This window comes from Rhinolophus sinicus, chromosome 2 (assembly GCF_057876585.1).
Source record: "Rhinolophus sinicus isolate RSI-liver-muscle chromosome 2, RSI-T2T, whole genome shotgun sequence".
NCBI classification, from domain to species: domain Eukaryota; kingdom Metazoa; phylum Chordata; class Mammalia; order Chiroptera; family Rhinolophidae; genus Rhinolophus; species Rhinolophus sinicus.
This window is the reverse complement of record NC_142502.1, coordinates 146229072-146252264: the sequence shown is the minus strand read 5'-3', so window position 1 is coordinate 146252264 and position 23193 is coordinate 146229072. Positions and strand designations below refer to the sequence as shown.

Genomic DNA, 23193 nt, shown 5'->3' with positions numbered 1-23193 from the left:
AACCAGAAAGCAAAATTTGATAAATTAAGTTTCATCAAAATTAACAACTGGAACGCTTATCCATTGTTAGTAGAGTTTTACTTGGGGAGTTTTTTATAACTTAAACATTTTCCTACCCTCTGATCCAGCAATTCCACTCCTTGATATTTATCAAAAAAAAAAGAAATCATATGTCCACAAAAAGACTTGTACAAAAATGTTTATAATGTTATTATTCATAAAACTGGGAACAGCTTAGGTATATATCAACAGGAGAGTGGCTAAACTGTATTCATGAATGGAATACTATTCAGCAATAAAAATGAACTATTGATATGTTCAACAACATGGATGTATCTCAAAACCATTATGCTGAATGAAAGAGGACTTACCTAAGAGAGTATATATGACGAGGTGTGATAAAAAAATATAGTGAATGTTTAAAAAAAAATTGATTATACTAAAAGACACATTGCCATTAATCCCCCTCAAAATACTCCCCCTCGCTTCGAACACACGCATCCCATCATTCTTGCCACTTTCTGAAGCAGTTCTGGAAGTCCTCTTTCGTGAGTTCTTTAGTTGCGCTGTCATGGCTGCCTCAATGTCCTGCATTGATTCCAAACGTTTACCTTTCATAGTTGTTTTGACTTTGGGGAGGAGCTAGAGGACACATGGTGCCAGATCTGGTGAATAAGGTGGATGAGGACACACCGTAATGTTTTCATTGGACAGAAATTGCCATGCCAGAAGTGATGTGTGACATGGAGCCTTTCCTTTGTGATCACAAAATACAGTGAATGCTGCTGCCGATTGCCATCCAACGGAAAGGCAAGGATCTTCAGCACAGGAAGCGGTGTGTCAAACCTTAGTAACAGTGTGTGACAAGTTTCAACTTGTCTGGTGCAGTCAGTTAGGTGTGAGCTATGGTTGAGAGTAGATGTGTTTTAAACTGTGCTGTAAATCATTGATCATGAACAATGCTTTAACATGCATAGGGCAAGCTGTTTCATCCTCCATCATGGTATGTTCCATGTCACACATCACTTCTGGTATACAACAATTTCTGTCAAATAAAAACATTACGGTATATCCTCATCTACCTTATTCACCAGATCTGGCACCATGCGATTTCTGGCTCTTCTACCAAGGTCAAAATGATTCAGGATATCGAGGCAGCAACAATAGCACAACTAAAGACACTCATGAAAGAGGACTTCCAGAACTGCTTCAGAAATTGGCAAGAAAAATGGGATAAGTGTGTTCGAAGTGAGAGGGAGTATTTTGAGAGGGATTAATGGCAAATGTGTCTTTTACTGTATTAGATTGGTGGAAAAGTAATTGAAGATTTTGCAATTATTTTGAACCTTTTGAACCGCAATTACTTTTGCACCAACCTAATAGTAAGTTTTTTAAAATTTAAACATTAACCATATGGTTTGATCATACCTTGTACTGTATGACTCCATTTATGTGATGATTGGAAGAGGCAAAACTAATCCTATGTGAAAAACATTAGAATAGTGATAGCCTGTGGGTTTGAGGATTTACTGAAAAGAGGCATGAAAGAACTTGTGGGGGTGATGCCGAGGACATGTCACATGGGTGTATACATTTGTCAAAGTTAATTGAATTGTACAATTTAAGATCTGTGCCTTTCACATATGTGCATAAGTAAAATACTGGAAGTTAACATAAATTTTATAGTTAATAGGTTAGTAAGAAAAAGAATGAGTTCAACTTTCTGATTTATTGATCTAATGCGTGGTAGCTAGTCTCCAAAGATTGTCCTCCAGTGAACCATGCCTCCCAATATTCATGCCCTTTGGTAGTCCCCTCCCTTTCATCTGGGTGGCCCTAAAAATCACTTTCAACAAGTAGAATGCAGTGGAAACAACACTTTGTAGTCTAAAGCTAAGTCATAAAATGCCTTATAGTTTCTACCTGGGTGTATTGAAATGCATACTCTAGAGGAAGCTAGCTGCCATGTAAAAAGTCCAACTACCCTGAGACCCTGAGATTGCTATGCTGAGAGGAACTCCAAACTACCCATATGGGCAGGCCACTTGGGGGGGGGGGGAGAGAGAGAAAGAGAGAGGGAGGGAGGGAGGGAGGGAGGGAGGGAGAGAGAGAGAGAGAGAGAGAGAGAGAGAGAGAGAGAGAGATGCTTGGCCAGCCCCAAGTTGTTCCAGCCTTCTCAGCTGAAACACCAAATATACAAGTGAAGAAGCCAGTTTGGATGTCTAGCCCAGTTCAAGCTTTCCGATGACTTTAGTCCCAGCCACCGTCTAACTGCAGTGAACCACCCACCCACTGAGTCCAGTCAGCCCACAGAACTGTTAGAGATGATAATTTGTTATTAAGCCACCAAATTTTGAGGTGGTGGTTTATATATGTATATAAACATGTAACTATGCATGTGTGTATATATTTGTATATGTATATACATATGTATATACACATGCATAGATACATAGACATATACATGGACACATAGATTTTAAAAATGCTATTTCTATAATTTAAAAATAAGGTATGTTGTGTGCCTTTCTGTCTTTATAAACATAATACCAAGTATTATTACTTTAATTAATTCATTTAGAACATACATTAAGTACTGACTATGCTAAATACTGCTAACGTAGGTGTTAGAGATAAAAGGTGAGCATGACATTGACACAACTATTTAATTCCATTGTTTGTATGTTAAGTGTGTAAGGGGAATGTCTAGGGTCATTAAGGTGGAAATTCCACTAGACAGTTGGACATTCAAGCCTGAGAATTATCTGTATTTATGTGTTCGTTTAAGCCAAGAGAGTAGATTAATTCTTCCAGGAAGAGCAGTTTTAGGGGGAAAGAAAGAATGGGAACAACGATGGGGTCCTATGAAGTAATTATACTGGGGGTGCCAATAAAATGTATACAAGTGGACACTTTGGTCAACGTTGCTCACGCAGTAATTCCCTGTAATCAGAAGTGTCTGGACGCTGATGGTAACCACTTTGAGCACCTCTTGTAATTGCAGAAGTCAAATGTGACTTGTATTCATCTTTTGTTATTCGTATATATTGAATATTACAATTTTAGTACACTTTTCCTTTCTTAAAATGTGTATACATTTTTTTTGGCACCCTCTGTATTTAAGAGGTAGAGGGAAGAATAATCATTGAAGGAGACCAAGACAGAACTATCAAAGTGATAGGAGGAGAACCAGGAGGTACTAGTGTCCTGGAAGGGGCAGAAAGAATTTTAAGGAGAGAATGGTTAATTATGATTATCATACAGAAGTCAAATATGATAAGAGTTAAAAGACATCTAGTGTATTTGCCAATTAGAATATACAGTGGTGACCTTAGTGAGAGCAATTTCGGTAAGGGGGATGGATAAAAGGGGGGATAAAAGCAGATTGCAGTGAAGTGAAAAATAAATGGTAGGTGAGAAATTATAGACGACTAAATTTTTAAGATGTTTTCTTTTTAAGAGAGACTGGCTAAACTAGAAGGGGCTAATGGTTGAGAGACTTTTTAAAATGTGGGATCAACTTAATCATATTCATATGTCATTAAGGCTTATTAATTAATTCAGAAGGAGGAGTTGAAGATCCAGAGAGACACACTACTTGATGTCTGCTTTTCTGCCTAAAGTAGCCCTCCCTTCCCCATTACTATCCACTATAGGATTGAAAATTACATTATTAAACCCATTGCTTATATCCATAAATCAAGTATTTATGGGCTCAAGCCTGTGAGAAAAATGACATCTTTTGGACCTTGATTTCTGCCTGAAAGTTGAAATGCTACTATCTTAATATGAAATAGACCTGTATTGAATCTTGCTATACTTTGGAGAGAAGAAGGAGGATCCTGCAACATTTGCAGGTATGTTATGTTACAGTTCTAGGCAGTTTTTTTTTCTTCTTTTAACTCAACTACAGACTTTCTTAAAAGGAAGAAGCCACCCACTCTTCGTGCCACCGCCCTCATCCCCCTTTTTTTATTCAGTGTGATAATCTCTGGTGGTCAATTTCTATCTTCTTTTGCCTTTCTAACAGTAAAGAAGAGTCTCAAATAACTTTGACCCTTTGCTTCGATTGCCTGCCCCTAATTTAGTTTTCCTTACTATTCTCACCAATGTGAAGCAAATCCAGACTGACACACTGTTACGATGGATTTATTGCTCAATTTGGGTAGCACTAGGGTAAAAATTTGTGCTATTACATAGCATTGTTAGTATTTTCCAAATGTGTACAGTTTTGGTGAAACAAGGCTTTAAGTAATAAAGTATTACATAAATATATTGACCCAGGGAATTTTTTTTTGGTCAGGGTAGAATATTACTGGGAAAGCTTACCACTTTAAAAAAAAAAAAAAAATTATGGGAATAAATTTTTTTGTAAATCTTTTAATTTTTTAACTTTTTTCTTGATAATATATGTAAAATACATTGACTGTAGGAAGTTTGGAAGAAACAGAAAAGTACTTTTTAAGTGGAGAAATACATAATAAAATTATGTATTTTAGGGTCCACACCCACATATGCAACTGACAATTGAATTATTTCCATGAGAAGTTTCGCAGGCACCTGTTGCTTGGTTTGCCCAATCTGAGTAGCCCCTGTCACTATGCTAGAACTACTATGCACACATCACCCAAGACAAAAACCTGGCACTTATCCTAGATTCCTTTCGCCATACCCTGGTCTCAAAATTAACCATCAAATCTTTCTTCATTTATTCTTTAATTAATAAATATTTTTTTGTGTGCCTCTCCTCATGGAGTGGTGATGATGAACTACTTATCTTTTTGCTTACTGTGCTGTTTTTTTCCTATGCTGCCACCATTGCTCCTGGAATGATGTGTCTAAAATATACTTTTGATATTTCAGTGGATTCCCACAGATGTCAAAGTTCCCATTCTTTAGTTTTCTTACAAGAACCTTCATGTTAGAACATTCGCCAGCCTCATCTCATTCCATTCCCATCCCTGGCACCTTAAACCCCAAACAACTTGCAGTTCCTCAGATATGTCATGTTCTCATTTGAATGCCCTCTATTTTCCCTCTTATTTTAATAATAATAATAATAATAATAATAATAATGTCTATTTGTCTGGTTTTAGCTCAGATTTGAGTAAATCCAGGAGGCCTTCCTGACCTCAAAGCCCCTCTGCCAGTTTTATAGTCTATGATGTATATTTCAATCATAACTTATATAATACTTATCATACACTGTACATTGCTTTACTTGTCTACCTGTCCCACAGAAGTATAAAGCCATGAGGGCAGGTACCATCACAGGTATAGAATAGGTACTTGATAAATGTTTATTAGATAGATAAATGGAGGATAAAAGCAATTGCTGGTTGCTTTTATGATTTGGATTCATTTTTATTTGCATACCAAATAAAGGGAACATTGGAATAGATAATTAAAATTACCTTTTCACTCTATTAATATGAATGAAGGTTTTAGAGGCAGAAGTTATAGGAGTTAAGTAAGGATTTATTTAAGCTATGAATAAGTAGGGAAAACTAGGATAGGAAGGACAACTTCTCATCTGTGAAGTAAATGAAAAGAAGTAATTACTTTGGGTTAGTTAATGAGGAAATGGTCATCAGTGGTTTTAGATATCACCAAAAGGATGATGAGAGGGAGCAAATACTCTAAATTAGTTTGTAATTCAGAAAAAATTACAATGTAAATAATTTATTCATGTGATAGAATCATTTTGATAGTATTTAAATAAATTCCCACATTGTACATAAAACTGTAGAACAATATTAATATTTTAAAGGTAAGGACCAAGTCTAGTATTTCCTCAGCATTGCCTACAGTGCTCATTATATATAATATGTTTAAATAAGTGATTTGATTTCTACTTTCATTGAGATTATATCTAAGAATATAAAACAATTAAAATGTGTAAAGAGAACTGCAAATCTTTGAGTATTATTTAAAAATGTTTTAACCTAGTAATTGCACATCTGGGAATACAGTGTGAATAAATGATACTAACATACATGATAAAATGTGGATATTAATAATAATACCTCAGGATATTTATGAGAATTAACTCTGATAACATATGTAAAGCCCTTTCCAGGGCTCTAAATATTAGCTACTGTTAATTTTTTTTTTATATTTTCAAAGTTAAAAATAAACCATTTGTAAATGTTTAAAAATACACAACTTGTAATGAATGAAGAAAATCCATCATGTACTGCTAATCACTTAACATTGATCTTCCACTCCACTATGTTTCCCTAAAAATTACAAAGTTAAAATGACTAGTAGTGGGAGGTAAAGGATGTAACTTATCAATGAATTCTACCTACTGAGAAATTTACTAGGTGAGTTTGAGTCTTAGTGGCATTTAAAACTATTGGCAGAATAAAATGGAAGAAGATACTTTATAAAGACACTTCAGCTCTTATTTTTCACATTCAGATGAAAAGTTCAATTCATATTAATTGTGTTTACTGCTTATTTTCTATGGTTTTTGTCTACCTCAGGCAATTTTATTCATGCAAAATGCATTTTCTCATTTGGACAAGGGAAATGAATAACTTTATCAGCTTTTTATATGTATTTAGCTCAAAGATCTAAACTATAACATATTTCTGACCACCTAATATTGTAGTGGTCATTTATTATCTGTTTATATATTAATTTCAATTTTTATAGAAGCTAAGTTCTATGAGGGCAATACCATGTTTTGTTTTGTTTTTTCATCCTTGTGTGTCAAGCATAGTAGTTGGCACAGATAAATAACTATTTGTTGAACAACAAATGAATAGATGAAGGCAACCTTACTACAACTGTATTCTATGATTTGGTTCAAATAAAATTTATGTGTATGCATTTGGATTTATAATGTTAAAGAACAACATTTTTAATGCTGAATTTACAACTTTTTTCTAACCTTTTTCTTTTGTTCCCACTGAATGATCTGGATCTGTTTTGTTTTTCCTAATACCTATACCTAAATTATTCCCAGGTTTTAATTTTGGAAACAGCAAGAATTAACTAGAATAGTGTAGGGGGCTCTCATTTTTTTTTCCAAGCTAATTTTCACTCAGTGAATCATAATTTCACGTATTCAGAGTTGTCCAAAATATATATCTCATGTAAAAAAAATTCTATTTATGTACAAAATGAATTATTATTTTAAGGTTTTTCTGTCTATCCCTGTCTTTTTTGTTCTGTTTCTTACTGGATAAATGATAAGGTATCCTAAAGCAAATACTCAAGAGTTCCCTTAAAAGAACAAATTCCTTAGAAAACAGCAGTAGAAAATAGTAGCTATGGCCTGCTTTTCTCATTTTGTGCTGATTTTTAAAATCGTAGAACATGAACAAGTGCTTATTATGTTCATGATTCATGTAGATATATTATTTAAACATTTGTTTACAGTTAGAATTTTGTAAACAAATAATACATATTTTCTGTGGTATCAGAATTTTTAAATTCTGTTTTTAACACATGCATTTAAAGCACTGTTTTACAAATGCAAAGTGTGGTTGTTGAAAGCCAATGTCAGTCTCTTTGGTTGTTATCTTTGTTTTGTGTTTAACATAGTTACTGTATTACTAATATAAGTTTTAACAATAAAATGTTTTCTATCTTAAAATAGTACAGCATAACTTTCAGTTAAATACTCTGTTACAGTTCATCAAAATAATATCCTCTGACTGTATTTTCTTGATTAACCAAACATCCCCTCTCTTTGTCTTTTTGAGTAACAGCATGCTTCTACGGCTCTTTAATTAAATGACCTTACCTTACATTTGTCTCGACTGGCTTCTGTTTACAGAAATTGTAAACCAATTGAATGCTCTGAGCAGCTTAGATGAAGATCAAGATGACTGCATAAAGCAAGCAAATATGCCTTCAGCTAAATCAGCCAGTTCCTCTGAAGGTCTAAGAGCTTTCTTCCTTTCTTTCTGCCTCTCATTGCCTGTATTTACTGTGACCTGCTACCTCTTGACTTCTGTCTGTATTTAGCTGTCGGTTTTGTCTTTGTGCTTTTCCTTGAATGTTTTCTTTGGTAATTTGTAGTGCACCAACAGGCAACAACATAACAGAACTTAACCATCTTTAGCAAAGCCTTATATCGGGATGCTTGTTATGCAGTGATTTTAAAACGTAAGATAATAATTGGTCATATAACATGGTCATGTAACATGACAATATTTCTTCAGTTAGCTTATATATTGTAACTATTGTTTTTAAAATATTTGCTTAGGTTAAACCCATTAGAATTATTTATACTTAGTAGTGAAGGATGTTTTGCTAAAAATCTATGTCAGTACTTTTTTATTGCATCAAATTAAATTCAGAAGAAAGTTTCTCTAGTTCATTATCTGATATGATTTTCAAATTAATATGCATATGTTTGTTTTGTTTCATATGAAAATGTTGGTATGCTACAAAATACTTGAATGGCATTCTGTCATTGGTAAAATGCTGTATCTTATTATTTGCAGGTACTATTAGTGTGAATTTTTACAATTTGAAATATTTCATGAATGATCAAAATTATGCTTTGCTATAAGCATAGTGAACTAACACATATGTTTATTTTCAGAGCTTATCAACAAACTTAACTTTTTGGATGAAGCAGAAAAGGACTTGGCCACTGTGAATTTAAATCCGTTTGGTGATCCTGATGTAGCGGAATTAAATCCATTTGGTGATCCTGACTCAGAAGGTAGCAAGTTTTTTTCTGTACTTTTAAAGTCATTATATAGTCAGGTTCTCTTGAACTGTAAGAGCAGGAAGAAAAAAAATTTTTATTCCCCTTCTTCCGCCTTCCCCGCCCCCCCACTCCGGTTCAAGTTGTTGTTTCTCAGTCTAGTTGTGTAGGACACAGTTCTCTGGCCCTTGCTGGTATTATGAGTTTTGCCGCCCCCCACCCCCCCACCCCCGCCCCAGCAGTCAGTCACTGGTTGTCGGTCGGCCACTCACGCTGGCCACTGACCATTCCTGGCAGCACTCAGCCGCCCACGGCAACCCATGGCAGCTCACGCCAACCTCCAGCTGCTCATGGCAGCCCAGCTCCAGGGAGAGCCGTTGTTCACAATCTTAGCTGTAGAGGGTGCAGCTCACTGGCTCATGTGGGAATCGAACTGGCAACCCTCGGCGTTAGGGGCACTGTGCTCCAACCACCTAAGCCACTGGGCCAGCCCAGAAATTTTTTTAAAAGCTCATAGAGTAATTTTTGTCACTGGTGATAATATTGTGTTCAAAAACACTTGCAGTTGATCAGCAGTTCAGAGTAGTTTCCACTGAATTGTTTTTAAAGAAGAAAGAAAGCCTTACATAGACATTTATGTGGGGTTTATTTTAAAATTCTATGTTAGTTTGGTCAAGTAGTAGACCTCTCCTGTTAGAGATAACAGTATTTTGCCTAGCTGGCAAAATCTCAAGAGTTTGGCTTACCAAGTAGGACAGCTTGTGGGACCTACCGAAATTGGTGCAGTGAGGTAGCTTCTCCCTCTAGATAACACCTCTGCCCTCACCCTCAGAGTGTTTGTGAGCCCTTCAATCCCCCACTCCATGTCTCTGGCTGAGAATTATAGTCAGTAGTGACAGCCAGTTGTGTATGTGAATAGCACCGAGCAGAAACACGACTGGGAACCACTGTTACATATACAACATAATTGGAAGGAATCAACACAGGTCCCCCCCCGTCATTTTTCTTATCAAGTAGATAAGAGGTGTTGAAAAAGTGAAAAGAATGATTAACCACTGTTTACATCTTTTAGACTGCTCTTATGAAATCTTCATGAGCTTTAAAGAATTTTGCTGCTACCTGTCATGGTGAAAATGAGGTTTTTGACTTCATGATTCACTGTTAGAGCAATATCATTTCATAATCTACTCCTCTTTCTCTTCCTTTACTTTCTCCCTTCTTGTCAGATTCTAAATTAGTAAGTTTAAATTAATATGTATTTATTTTGTTTGTGAGCTACTTATATTAACATAATATAAATCTTAATGGTTGTTATAAACCTTAGAGGTAATCTAGTTCAGCTGCCTCTTTTCATAGATTAGGTAGCTGAGGCCTCGAGGAGTTAAATGATTTGAACAAGAATTTTAGGTAAATGGAGGTGGAGTTGAAGCTAAAGATTCCTAATCAAGTGTCTACTTTTGACCACACAGCTTTTTGATTGTGCAGTACATGTATCTGAGTATATTGTTTTAAAAATATTACCAAGATGTTTTGAGACATCAGTATTTGAGCTTTCCACTTCAAAATCAAATAAGTAATTTTTTCTAAATATATGTAGGTCTGTTTTCTAGTGTATAGAAAGGAGTAGCAGATTCCACGTAATACCATATTTCTATATAGGAGAGTTTAGCCAATCTGATTCAAAATCTTTACTCATGCCTATAGAGTTAAGAAAAAAAAAAAGTGACAACCAGTATTCTCTTTAAATATATATCTCTTAGACTCTTTGGAATAAGTATTTTCTATCAGAGGAATACTTATTTTTCTAGAAATAATTTATTAATTTTTATTGATTAAAAAGTTGGCATTCTCAAGTAACAAAAGCATTTGGGGAAGAAAAAAATGTTGTGGTTTACAGGGTTCTTTTTTTTTTCTTTTACAGCTTCAATTCTCCTCTTATATTCATGACATTCTGTGCTTCAGTGACCCTCTTAGAAAGTTATTAAGTGTATTTGTTAGCTTTTATATGAAATAATCTTATCTTAAACCCTCCTTTGTTGCTAGTTCTGTCATCTTCAAATCTTGCTCTGTAGTTTGAATACTTTCTTACTTTTGGTTTTGTAACTGATGAATTTACTTGGATCAGTTTTTACAATCCTCTTCCTAAGACTAAAAATTATAATCCTATTTCCATTGATCAGTTTTGTCAGTTTCTTAAACATTTGAGACTTGATATTTATTAATAAAAGATTGAGTAGGCAAAATCTTTGCAGCCTCTCTTCCTCTACAGAGAAAACAATTGTTTCATTTACATTATTATAAAGATTCTAGTGGATGTTAAGTTTAAATGTTAACCTGTGTTACAAAAGATACATAGTTACTGAGTATCTTTTCTAGCACAGGCTGTATTTAAATTTATTTTATTATTGATTTGTTATGGTTTTATGAACTCTCTCTCATACTTTATAATTGCTTCCTCATAGTGTATGGAATTTCAACTCAGTTTTTATGTTTTTTTTCAATAAAAAGAAATAAGTTTTCTGGGCTTATTTAGTAAAAGTAGTCTAATTAGTAAAAGTAGCTTGACTTTAAAATACAAAAATCAAATATGTCAATCATGAGATTGTAAGAATCAATTAAATTGTTTGAAATGTCACTTATGAAACATGTTTTTTTGAAAATTTCAATAAAATTTTCAGTTTTCTGTCTCCTAGAATATTTTGTCAGAGTTGCATGGCGTAATTAAAATTACTTTTAAACTATACTCTGATTATTGGCTCTTTGAAACTTTTCTTCAATTTGGGAAAATATTTATTTTTATCAGCAAAATCCATGATCAAATTTTAGACATTTTATTAGAAATTCTAGTTTTATTTTAAAATGTTGATAAATATAGGAGAAGAAAAGGCTGGTATTAAATACTTCACAAATATTGTTGGAGGACATGGTACTGTTGTAGTGCTTTTTGTGCTGTGAATCAGTTTTATTTTTAAGGGTACCTTTGTTTTCAAATTCAAATTTGAAATAATGAAATGTAGAAGAATTTGGTGTAACACATCTATCACTGTATCTGTGCTTTCAGTAATCTGTGCTTTCAACCTGAAAATTCTTATGTTATTCTTTTGCATTATTAAATAGAGTATTGGTTGGATCCAAGTTATACTGAAAAAAATCAAACATCTTTTTAAATGCTCTAAAGATTTAAGGTCTATAGCATACCGAAACCTGCTCTTTGAAGATTTTGCGAAAACAAATTCAGTGATATGGGGGTGTATTTTTGTTACAGTTCAGAATGAATTTTCAGATCCCTAAGTGGTCTTTGCTTGTGTAACTATCAGAGAGCATTTCAAAATTTAATCCATTTTATGTTCTTTTAAAAACAGAAATTTATTACATGTCAGTTTGAGATGGCAAGCTAAGTATAGTGAAATAAAATAGGCAATAATAGAAAATTATACCTCTGAGAAGGTTAAAATTTCCAAAATTGGCATACCATAATGCTAATATTATTAGATACTCCAAGGACATTCCAAAGATGCCATTTTGAGGAGCCCCATTCCTGGAAAAGTAGACAAATATCTTCGATATTTCATCTTCTGAATTTAGCCCTTCTAAAACATTATTGCTTTGACTCTTTCAGCTACATAGAATTTATTAATTCAAGATTATTTTTTGAAAACACTAAAAAGATAAGAAAATATCAGATAATGTTAATTTGATTTAATTCATCTGTTGCTATTGTTTTATAGAACCAACCACTGAAGCAGCTTCACCTAAAAAACCAGAAGAATCTTTTTATAATAACAGCTATAATCCCTTCAAAGAGGTACAGACTCCCCAGTATTTAAACCCATTTGATGAGCCAGAAACCTTTGTAACTATAAAGGATTCTCCTCCCCAGTCTACAAAAAGAAAAAATATAAGACCTGTGGACATGAGCAAGTACCTCTATGCTGATAGTTCTAAAACTGAAGAAGAAGAGTTGGATGAGTAAGTACATTTTGCTATCATCATAGGTTAGTCTTTATATTAACTACAGGGATCCTTCTGTAATATACGTTTAGATGGGTAAAATGAGGTCTGTTGTAATGTTAATATACAGTTTACAAGTTAGTGTCTGTCTCATTCCCCATTGGAATTTTTATAATCTTGACCTTATTCTTCTGCTCTCTTCCTTGTGTATGTGCAATCTAAACAGCAAATGAGGGGAGTATGTTGCTGGAATCTCTGGTTAGAATTTCAGTAGTGTCTTCCCATAGGACCTATGTTATATATGACACTTAGGTGTTCTTAATTGATTACTATAGGCATTACATTTCAATTATGTTATGGGTCTATTGTGGGAACCAAATATTTATGATATTGATTTGATGAGAAGACTTCTTCAAATGCCAAACAATTCATAACATTTATAAAGTATGAATTATCTGCATTTGAGTTATTATTCTTATCCAAATGAGAGGTTTGTTGACTATAAGCTCAATATAAATAGTATGATTAGGGCTACCATTTTACTCAAAACTAGGGTGAGGAGAGAAGGAGGGTATGTTCAAATTGTGTTTTGAAGTTGTGCAGTGTACTACCTGTGTGGCTGCAGACTGTAGCCCTGAGTATTCAACAAAAATTCCACTTCTGTCCATGATGAAGTAACATTCGACATAGCTTCTTGTCTTAAACAACTAAAAAACTGAATAGTATATGAAATAACAGTTTTGGCCTTGGACACACATAGCACAAGACAATGATCCCTGAGAGAACGAAAAAAAAGAAGGTGAGCCCTACAATTGTGCAAACTTTATTTATGGAAAAGAGTTTCCAACTGCAGTTTAGGGAGAGAGATCCCAAATACCCTAGTATAGGCATACCGTGGAGATACTGTGGGTTCAATTCCAGACCACTGCAATAAAGCAAATGTCACAATAGAGCAAGTCACATAAATTTTTTGGTTTCCCAGTGCATATGAAAGTTGTGTTTACACTACACTGTAGTCTATTAAGTATGCAAAACATTATGGGTAAAAATAAAGCAATGTACATACCTTAATTTAAAAAATACTTTATTACTAAGAAATGCAATAAATCATCTAGGGCTTCAGTGAGTCAGTCTCTTTGGCACTGATAAATTTGCTCAATGCAGGATTGCCACAAACCTTAAATTTGTAAAAAAAAAAAAAACAAACCGCAATATCTGCGAGGTGCTATAAAGCAAAGCACAATAAAGCTCAGTATGCCTGTAATCTTCCTGAGTTGAGGAGACAGTTTGGACTTTGGAAGTATGGAGGAGGCTAGAATTTGTGAACAAAGTATCAGAGAGGAGAAGCTACTCATAGAGTTTCAGAGATCTATAGAAAGTTCCTTTTGAGTCTTGAGCTGAGTATTGATCAGAGCATGCATATGAGTAAATTACTGAGGACAAAGAATCTGACAAAACAATCCTGGAGTTCACCCACAACTAAGAATAATTTGTGTTTTCACCAGCTGAAGAGGAAAGACTTCCTAATACTTGGGACATCAAGTAGAGTCTTCAGAAGGGTATTGTCTCAGTGGTGGGGCCAGATTAGCCCTAGGATGAAGCTTATTCTGGGCCTGCCTAATAAAGCTTAAAAGCAAGGCTCAAAAAAATCAGAATTATTCCAGGTAATTTAACTGCATTTCACACAAAATACTTAAGGGAATACCAAAAAATCCAGCAACCAAAACATAAAATTCACAGGGTCTGACAGCCAATCAAAAATTTATCAGGCATATAAAGAAGCAGAAAATTCTTACCCAGAATGAGGAAGAAAAATCAATTTAGATATGGATTCAGAAATGGCAGAGATGATGGAATTAACAGTGTGGTAAAATAATTATTATGAATATATTCCAGATATTCAAGAAGGTGGAAGAAAACATGAACATGTAATACATAAAAATAAATCCAAATTCAACTTATAGAGATGAAAAATACAAAATCTGAGATGAAAAATACACTGGATGGAATTAACCCCATGTTAAATATTACAGAAGAAAGTATTAGCAAACTTAAAGACATAGCAAAAGAAACCATCCAAATTGCAGCATAAGGGGGAAAATGAAAAAAATTGAACAGAGGGTCAGTGAGACAAATTTAAGTGGCCTAATGTGTAATTGGAATTCCAAAAGGAGAGGAAAGAGGATGAGGGAGACAGAAAAAAAATATTTGAAGAAATAATGGCCAAAAGTTTTGCAAATTAAAAAAGAAAAATAAACCTACTAGTTTAAGAAGCCAAATGAATCCCAAGCACAAGAAACATGAAGAAAACCAGCAAGCCTTCTCAACAAAAACAGTTGAAGTCAGAAGATAGGATGATATTTTTACAGTACTGAAAGAAAAAACAAAACCAAAAAACCTATCAACACAAATTTCTGCCCCACCCCCCCATACAAAAGGATATTTTAAGATATCCAAAATGTGAGATAGTCCATCACCATCAGACTTGCTTTGCAAAAAATATTAAAAAGAAGCTCTTCATATAGTAGGAAAGTGACATTACTTGGAGATTTGGATCTACACAAAGAAATGAAGAGCACAGGAAATAATATATTAGTTGGTGCAAAAGTAATTGCGGTTTTTTGCAATTATTTTTAACCTCTTAAACTGCAATTACTTTTTTTTTTAAATTTATTTTTTAAATTTATTGGGGTGACAATTGTTAGTAAAATTACATAGATTTCAGGTGCACAATTCTGTATTACATCATCTATAAATCCCATTGTGTGTTCACCACCCAGAGTCAGTTCTCCTTCCATCACCATATATTTGATCCCCCTTACCCTCATCTCCCACCCCCCACCCCCCTTAACCTCTGGTAACCACTAAACTATTGTCTGTGTCTATGACTTTCTGTTTCTCATTTGTCTTGTTCTTTTGTTGTTTTTGGTTTATATACCACATATCAGTGAAATCACATGGTTCTCTGCTTTTTCTGTCTGACTTATTTCGCTCAGCATTACACTCTCAAGATCCATCCATGTTGTCACAAATATTCCTATATCATCTTTTCTTACCGCCGAATAGTATTCCATTGTGTTTATATACCACAACTTCTTTATCCATTCATCTATCGAAGAACATTTTGGTTGTTTCCATGTCTTGGCCACCGTAAACAAAGCTGCAATGAACATTGGAGCACACGTGTCTTTCTCTCTAAATGTTTTCAGATTTTTTGGGTAGATACCCAGGAGAGGGATTGCTGGGTCATATGGCAATTCTATTCGTAATTTTTTGAGGAACCTCCACACTGCCTTCCATAAAAGCTGCACCAGTCTGCATTCCCACCAACAGTGTATGAGGGTTCCTTTTTCTCCACAGCCTCTCCAACACTTGTTACTATTTGTCTTGTTGATGATAGCCATTCTGACTGGGGTGAGGTGATATCTCATTGTGGTTTTTATTTGCATTTCTCTGATGATTAGTGATGTTGAGCATTTTTTCATATGTCTATTTGCCATTTGTATGTCCTCTTTGGAGAAATGTCTCTTCAAGTCCTCTGCCCATTTTTCAATTGGGTTGTTTGTTTTGTTGTTGTTGAGAAACTGCAATTACTTTTACACCAACCTAATATATTTATCTTTTTAAAATATAATTGACTTTAAAGTTTAAATAATAATATATTCTATGTTTATAACATGTAGAAGTAAAATGACAATCTTAAAAAGTGACGATTATGACAATTTAGCATAAAGGCTTAAACTGGGGAAATTGAAGAGTACTGTTTAAGCTTCTTATACATAATGTTACTTGAAGATACACTATGTTTTTCACAGGTGACATAGTTGTTTATATAGAAAATCATAATGAATCTCCAGAAAGCTTACCAGAACTAAAAAGTAAATTTAGCAATGTTACCAGATACAAGACCAATATAAAAATTCAGCTGTATTTCTCTATAGTGACAATGGAAATCAGAAATAGAAAATTTAAAACATATAAAAAAGCACCAAAAAGCACCCTTTAGGGATAAATTTGAACAAAGATATGCAATAACTATATTCTGAAAGCAGCAAAACATTGCCACGAGCAATCAAAGAGGGAAATCAAATGGAGAGAACTACTATGGCCATAGATTCAAATTGATCCATACATTCAGTGCTATCACAATGAAAATTTATATGTAATAATTGAAAACCTAATTCTAAAACGTGTATGGAAATGTAAGAGACCTAGAATAGCCAAAACAATTTTGAAAAAGAACAAAGTTGGACGTACACTACCTTGATTTCAAGACTCAACCAAGACATTGTGGTATTATTGTCTTAAAGGTAGACATATAGGTGAATTGAAGAGAATAACAAAGTCTAGAAATAGATCCACACATATATTGCCAATTGATTTTTGATAAAACTAGCAAAGGAAGTCTGTTAGGAAAGCATAATTTTTACAAACAAGTGGTGCGAGAGCAAGTAGATGTCCATATCCACCCCCAGCACACACAAAAGAACTACAAACCTTACCTCACAACATACAAAATATAAAGGTGGATTATACACCTAAGAGTAAGAACTAAAACATTGGAACTTCTAGAAGAAGAAAATCTTAATGACCTGGGGTTAGACAAAAATTTTTAAATAAGGTGCAAAACGCACAAAGAGTCAAAGGAAAAAAATTGTTCATTTGGACTTCATCAAAATTTAAAACTTATTCTCTTTAAAAAAACATTTAGGAAAATGAGAAGGCGTGCTACCATTTGGCAAAAATTCTTTGTAAAACACATATCTGGCAAAAGATTTCTGTCGAATATGTAAAGAACTCTTTTTATCCAATAATAAGACAAATTAATTTTTCTAAAGGGAAAAGATTTAAACAGACATTTCACAAAAGAAAATAGAAAAATGGCCAATATGTACACAAAAAGATGCTGAACATTTTAGTCATCAAGGAAATGCAAATTTAAACCAAATAAGATACCATTACACACCCACTTGAATTGCTAAAATTTGAAAGACTGACTATACCAAATACTGTCAAGAATAGGAAGCCACTGGAACTCTCATAGAAATCTCAGTATTCGAAATGCTATAACCATTTTAGAAAACAATTTGGCAGTTTCTTTAAAAAATATACCTATCATTTGACTCAGCCATTCCATTCCTAGCTACTATTCACCCGAGAAATGAAAGTATATGTCCACAAAAAGATTGGTACATGAATATTTTAACAGCTTTATTTATCATAATAGCAAAATATGCGACTAACTCAAATGTCCATCAATAGGCAAATTGATAAACAATTTGTGGTATATCCATATAGTGTAATACTACTCAATAATACTTAAAAAGAAACAAACTATTGATACATGTAAATACATGGATGAATAAAGTCATGCTAGGTGAAAGAAGCCAGACCAAAAAGAGCACACAGTGTGACACCATTTATTTAAAACTCTAGAAAATACAGTCTATAGTGAGAGAAAGCAGATCAGTAGTTGCCTATGATTAGAGGTGGATGGAGGGATAGATGAAAAGCGATACAGGAAACATTTTGGAGGAATGGAAATGTCTTACTTTGATTTGTGCTGATGGTTTCACATTTGATCACGTATGTAAAAAAGCTCACCAAATTATACTTTTTAAGTATGAGCCATTTGTTATATGTCAATTATACCTAAATCTGTTTTTTTTTTTAAGAAAAAACTAGCAATGTTTAATTTATTAACAGAATATTGTGTTACATGAGTGATTAACAGCCTAGAGTTCTTGGGCCCCCAGGTCTCTTTGGTGAAACTAATTGGTGTGGGATAGGGGAGATCTATAAAATATTTAACATTTTCAAAAACCTGAATAATAATTACATGTTTGCTTACAGTGAGGCTATGTGGGTCTTTGCTTTCCTTGGAAATACCTGAATTTTAGTGTGTTAGCATTATTTGGATCTTGGGGAAAATAGTTATTTCTTTAAAAATACAGTTTAGTAGGAAAATCTTTTAAAATGTGGGATATGTAGATTGAGAGGGTAATCATAAAAAGGCTCCTCTGATACATGAAATTTGGGAGCAGTTGCTTTGTGTGAAGGGAGAAATGTCATCTCTTTCCTGAGCATTGGTAAGCTCCTATTTTGAGCAGTGTTTTACTTCTAGGTGCTGTACTTTACAGGGGTCATTGATGATTCAGAGCATTGACAGAGTAGAGCAAGTCATTAAAATGTCCAGAAACCACATCATATGAACAGTGATTGAGGGCATAGGGCCTGTTTCACTTAGAAAAGAGATGATTTGAGAGAACGATTATAACCAAACTCAAGTACTGTATTTGAAAAACTTATTTGAAAGAATGAGGCAGTTAACTTGTTTTTCTATTGCTCTGGAACTGCATTTTCAACCTTATCCCATTTTACAACAGGTGTTACATGCTTTTTCACACGTGTTACATGCTTTCATGGGCACAACTAGGTTTTGACAAAACCTAAACTTCTAACCTCCTATAAGTATGTAGACTTATATTGTAATCATCTGATTCCAAAACCAGGTTGATACCTCAATACTAATTAATAACTATGCAGTAGTTGAAAAAATTGGCTTAACTTTTGCTAAAGTTATTTGGTGTGTTTTTTTTGAAATACCTAATGTGTGATCATAATAAAATTTCTCATGGGTGGTGTAGGTGCTGAGTAATAGCCACACACCTAGAGTATTTGAATGTAAATGCAAACTTTTAAGTACAAGCATTCAATCATTCCAAGATGCCTGGGTATTACACAACGTGCACACACCCAGCTCTTTCCTATTAACAAATTAAAGAGACATCTAATGTTTGCTTAAACTTTTAAAATGCCTTTGTAAAAAACTAAAATCAGAATAACTGGGTGTTTCCTTTCGACAATTTTTTTTCCCCATGAAAGTCACAGTCTTTACAAGTTTCCCATGAATAAAGAACATTCTGAATTGCTCAATCAACTGTTACCAGAGAGAGCCAATAAACACTCCAGCTTCTTTTGTAGGAATATACACACAAATTTAAAGATTGCTCATCAGCTAACGTGAGTCCAGGAAGACTCTATTACATTTCTTATTTGGTATTTCTCATCTTTGTTTCTCCAAAAGTTTGTAGTTCCAAGCTCAGTAGAAGCAATCTTCCAAAATTTGTTTACTACAACAATGAACCTAAGTATGACCTTTCATCAATGAAAAGCCTGTATGACTCATCTTTCTTTACCAAACTCTTCCTGTATCCTCCAACATACAACTATCACAAAAAATAGTGCTGAGTCCTTTGATGTGTAAAAAAACCTTCAGAAACTCATCATATCCATCAGCACCAGGAGAAAATATATGCCCTTCAGTACTTTTAGCACGTGTTCTTTATCCTTAACAACCATGTTGATTTCTCAGTTTTCTCATGTTTTGGGGTTAGTTCAGCCATTCCAGTTTATGTAGCAAAAATGAAAACTGATAAAGCTATAATATTTTCAAAACATTTATGAAGTGCCTATTGAGGTTCAGCATAAAATCATTTCTGATATTGTTGTTTCTCAGTTTCTCAAGGAAAATTGTCATTGAATTTTATTCAGAGAAGCTACCCACTCATTTTAATAAATTTAGATTGTTTTTCCAAAGAAACATAAAATTTCAAAGAGAAAGGAAAAGACTACGGATTTTGCCATACCTTGCTTTGTATTTTTTTTTCCAGTATGTTTATTAATCGTATTTCTAATCAACTTACAGTTTTTCTTTCTATAATTCTTTTTCCTGGGTGAAACCATGAAAAATGTCATTTAAAACTATTCTGTCCAAGTTTCCACTTAATATAACTAATTCACAATGAGTTAATGATATAACTAATCTATTATACAGTGCATGGATAAAAATTATTTTTTATTCATGATATAGGAAGAACTGATATAGATTATTCGTGATATAGGAAGAACTGAAATAGATTATTCAAATAATAGATGATCAATGGAATGTAAAAATTATGCTAATTCCTTAATTTTTCCTTCTAAAAATATTATTTTTTAAAAAACTCATTGGTCAGCAATTATATAACTTGTCATTATAGAAAAGGTTCATAATCATACATACATATATTTAGAGCAGGTTCTATCTATAGAGTAGGTTCATAATCTCATATATATGCATATATTTATTTATTATTCACTTTTTTGTAGCACGTTTTATTGAGGTATACTTCACATAACCTAAAATTCCACATTTTAAAGTTTATACTGCAGTAGATTTTAGTTTATTCACTGTGTTATACTACAAACATCACTACTAATTCCAGAACATTTTCATCACCCCAAAAAATGAATCCCATACCTATTAGTAGTTAATCTCAATTTCTCTTTTCCCCCATCTCCTGAAAAATCACTAATGTCTTTTCTGTCTATATGGATTTGACTATTCTGGGCACTTCATATAAATGGAAACATATCCCGTTCATTCTAAAAAGAGTAGGAAATTCAGTTTTAATTAGGAATCTCTGATCTAAAAGGAGGATCACTCAGAGCCCTTAGAAATAAAAGCTTCTTGTCCTTTTCCTGATTTTGTACCTAATCGATGGTAGTGCCTAATGCACTGTTGTCTCACAGGTGGATTGCAGGTATGCAGCAATACTGTTTCCCTTGGTCATCTGGTGTTTATTCCTAGTCCTGGGCAGCCTGAATCCTTAGTACCTCATGTTCCAGCAGCTTCCTCATACCATACAAATTTTATTTTTCACTACATGTCATAGTGTAAAACAGCTTGAGATATACATCTCCAATTGTTTCAAGAACATGTCCAGTTTGATTATGTTTCTAGTAACATGAACCTCAGGAACCAACTTTGGAAATCAGTTGATCTGAGCTTCTTTTATATTTGTATTTACCTTCTCTGTACAAAGAATAGCAATATTCAAGAGGTTAGAGGGCGACCCAAGTGATTAGAAGCAGGCAGAGAGACATGGAGAAAAAGGACAATATCTAGATACCTTTGTATACATACTAGCTGTTTTATAAAGGTGGCATGGAACTGAGTATTGTAAATTCAGTTATATAAAGTGCACTGAAGAATTGCCTATTTTAAGGAATTCTGTCAATTTTTTCTAATAACGAGCCATATTTATATAACAAATTAATGATAATTATTGTGGCAGCTACCATCTTACAAACTACTATGGAAATTTGTTATAGAGAAATTTAACCAGGAATTAATTTTTAAAATATCACCCAAATAATTCATATAACTTAATTAATTCTGTTAGATTGAAGTGTGTTTGTTGAGTCCTGAAACATTTAACATCAGTTGGCAAGTAGTGAGTTTTGGGTGGAAAAAGATTTATTTCTTTCCTGAGTTAAAAAATTTTTTTTTTGTTTTTATTCTTTCTCTTTATACTTAATTCTCTTTGAACTACTTTTAGAGTTTGAAAGACAGCTATATGAGGCTATTGATAAAATTGGCAAGATAAACAAGATTGTTGTAAGGATTAAATGGATTAATACATGTAAAACATTTAAAACAGTGCCTAGCACAGCATAAGCAGTTTATAAAGGTTAGTAATGTTATTGCTAAGCCCTCCATTCTAGGCTGAATGTGATCCCTTTCCTACCTCTCTTCGGAGAGAATGCTCAATTTTTTTCTGAATACCTAGTTATTTTAACATGGTTCCTTGCTTTGATTTCCCCAAGTTCTTCAGAAGGTGGTAAGCATGGGATAGAAACACTTCAAGCATATCTTGGTCATTAGGCAAGAATATTTTGATCTGAAAAGCTAATTTTCAAATATATATATATATATATATGTATATATTTCCTGTTCTTTTTTTCTTGAATGCTCAGACATAACAAGAAAAGGAAATAGGTTTATATGTAGTCCCACTCAATTAAAAGCAACTACCCTAAGCAAAGTTGATCTTCTAAAGCTTATACCAGCTCAATGGGACCTTCCCATATGATTCTAATTGTTGCCATGAGTACAGAGTAAAAATGATATCACAAGTATCATGTATTTCCCATCTCTGATCTATATATACTTGGTAACCAGAGTCTCATGTGACCGGACTATATATGTAAATCCTTAGACAAAGGTGTTATTGGTTCTAAGTGAGTCTGGTACTATTGTAGTTCAAAGAACATGCACAGTTGAAACAGAGGGCTATCACCAGTTCAGGCCTTATGTTACTTAGGTGGAATTCCCTTGGTATAATCACTATTTTTGGTGACCTGGTCCTTAGCTTTATAGACTCAGAAATTCTGTTGTTACTACGCACACAGGATATTGGACTCCGGGAACTAACTAGTGTTGAAAAATGCAACAAACTTAAAAAATAAAAAACAGAATAATAGTTCATTATTGTGTAAAAGGAATAATATTCATCATATACACCACAAACTTGTGTGTATAAATAACTAATGAGAAAAAAAATCCATCTACTCATAAAGAGAGTTAACAAGGAAGATTTTCTGCCTGGGCCTAGACTCTAGGTAGAGGAAAAAAAAAAAGAAGAAGTTATAAGCACAGGTCACCCTCATATGGATTTGACATTATAGTGACAGGATTGTCTGGGAACCTCCAAGCCAAGAAAGTAACATATAAGTGCCTTCTAAAG

At 33.6% G+C, this 23193-nt stretch overlaps 1 protein-coding gene across 10 annotated transcripts in view; it reads left to right on the top strand.

Annotated features, from left to right (window-relative positions):
- Window positions 1–23193, top strand: part of EHBP1 (EH domain binding protein 1) — a 299763-nt gene that overhangs the window by 113748 nt on the left and 162822 nt on the right. For 5 of the 10 annotated variants that reach the window (XM_019717739.3, XM_019717728.3, XM_019717751.3 and 2 more), the window contains exons 8-10: window positions 7790–7894; window positions 8564–8686; window positions 12400–12640. In XM_019717739.3, coding sequence (XP_019573298.2) covers window positions 7790–7894; window positions 8564–8686; window positions 12400–12640 — 469 coding nt within the window. The remainder of the gene's footprint in view (window positions 1–7789; window positions 7895–8563; window positions 8687–12399; window positions 12641–23193) is intronic. The other 5 variants (XM_074332041.2, XM_074332040.2, XM_074332042.2 and 2 more) reach the window with 1 other exon arrangement.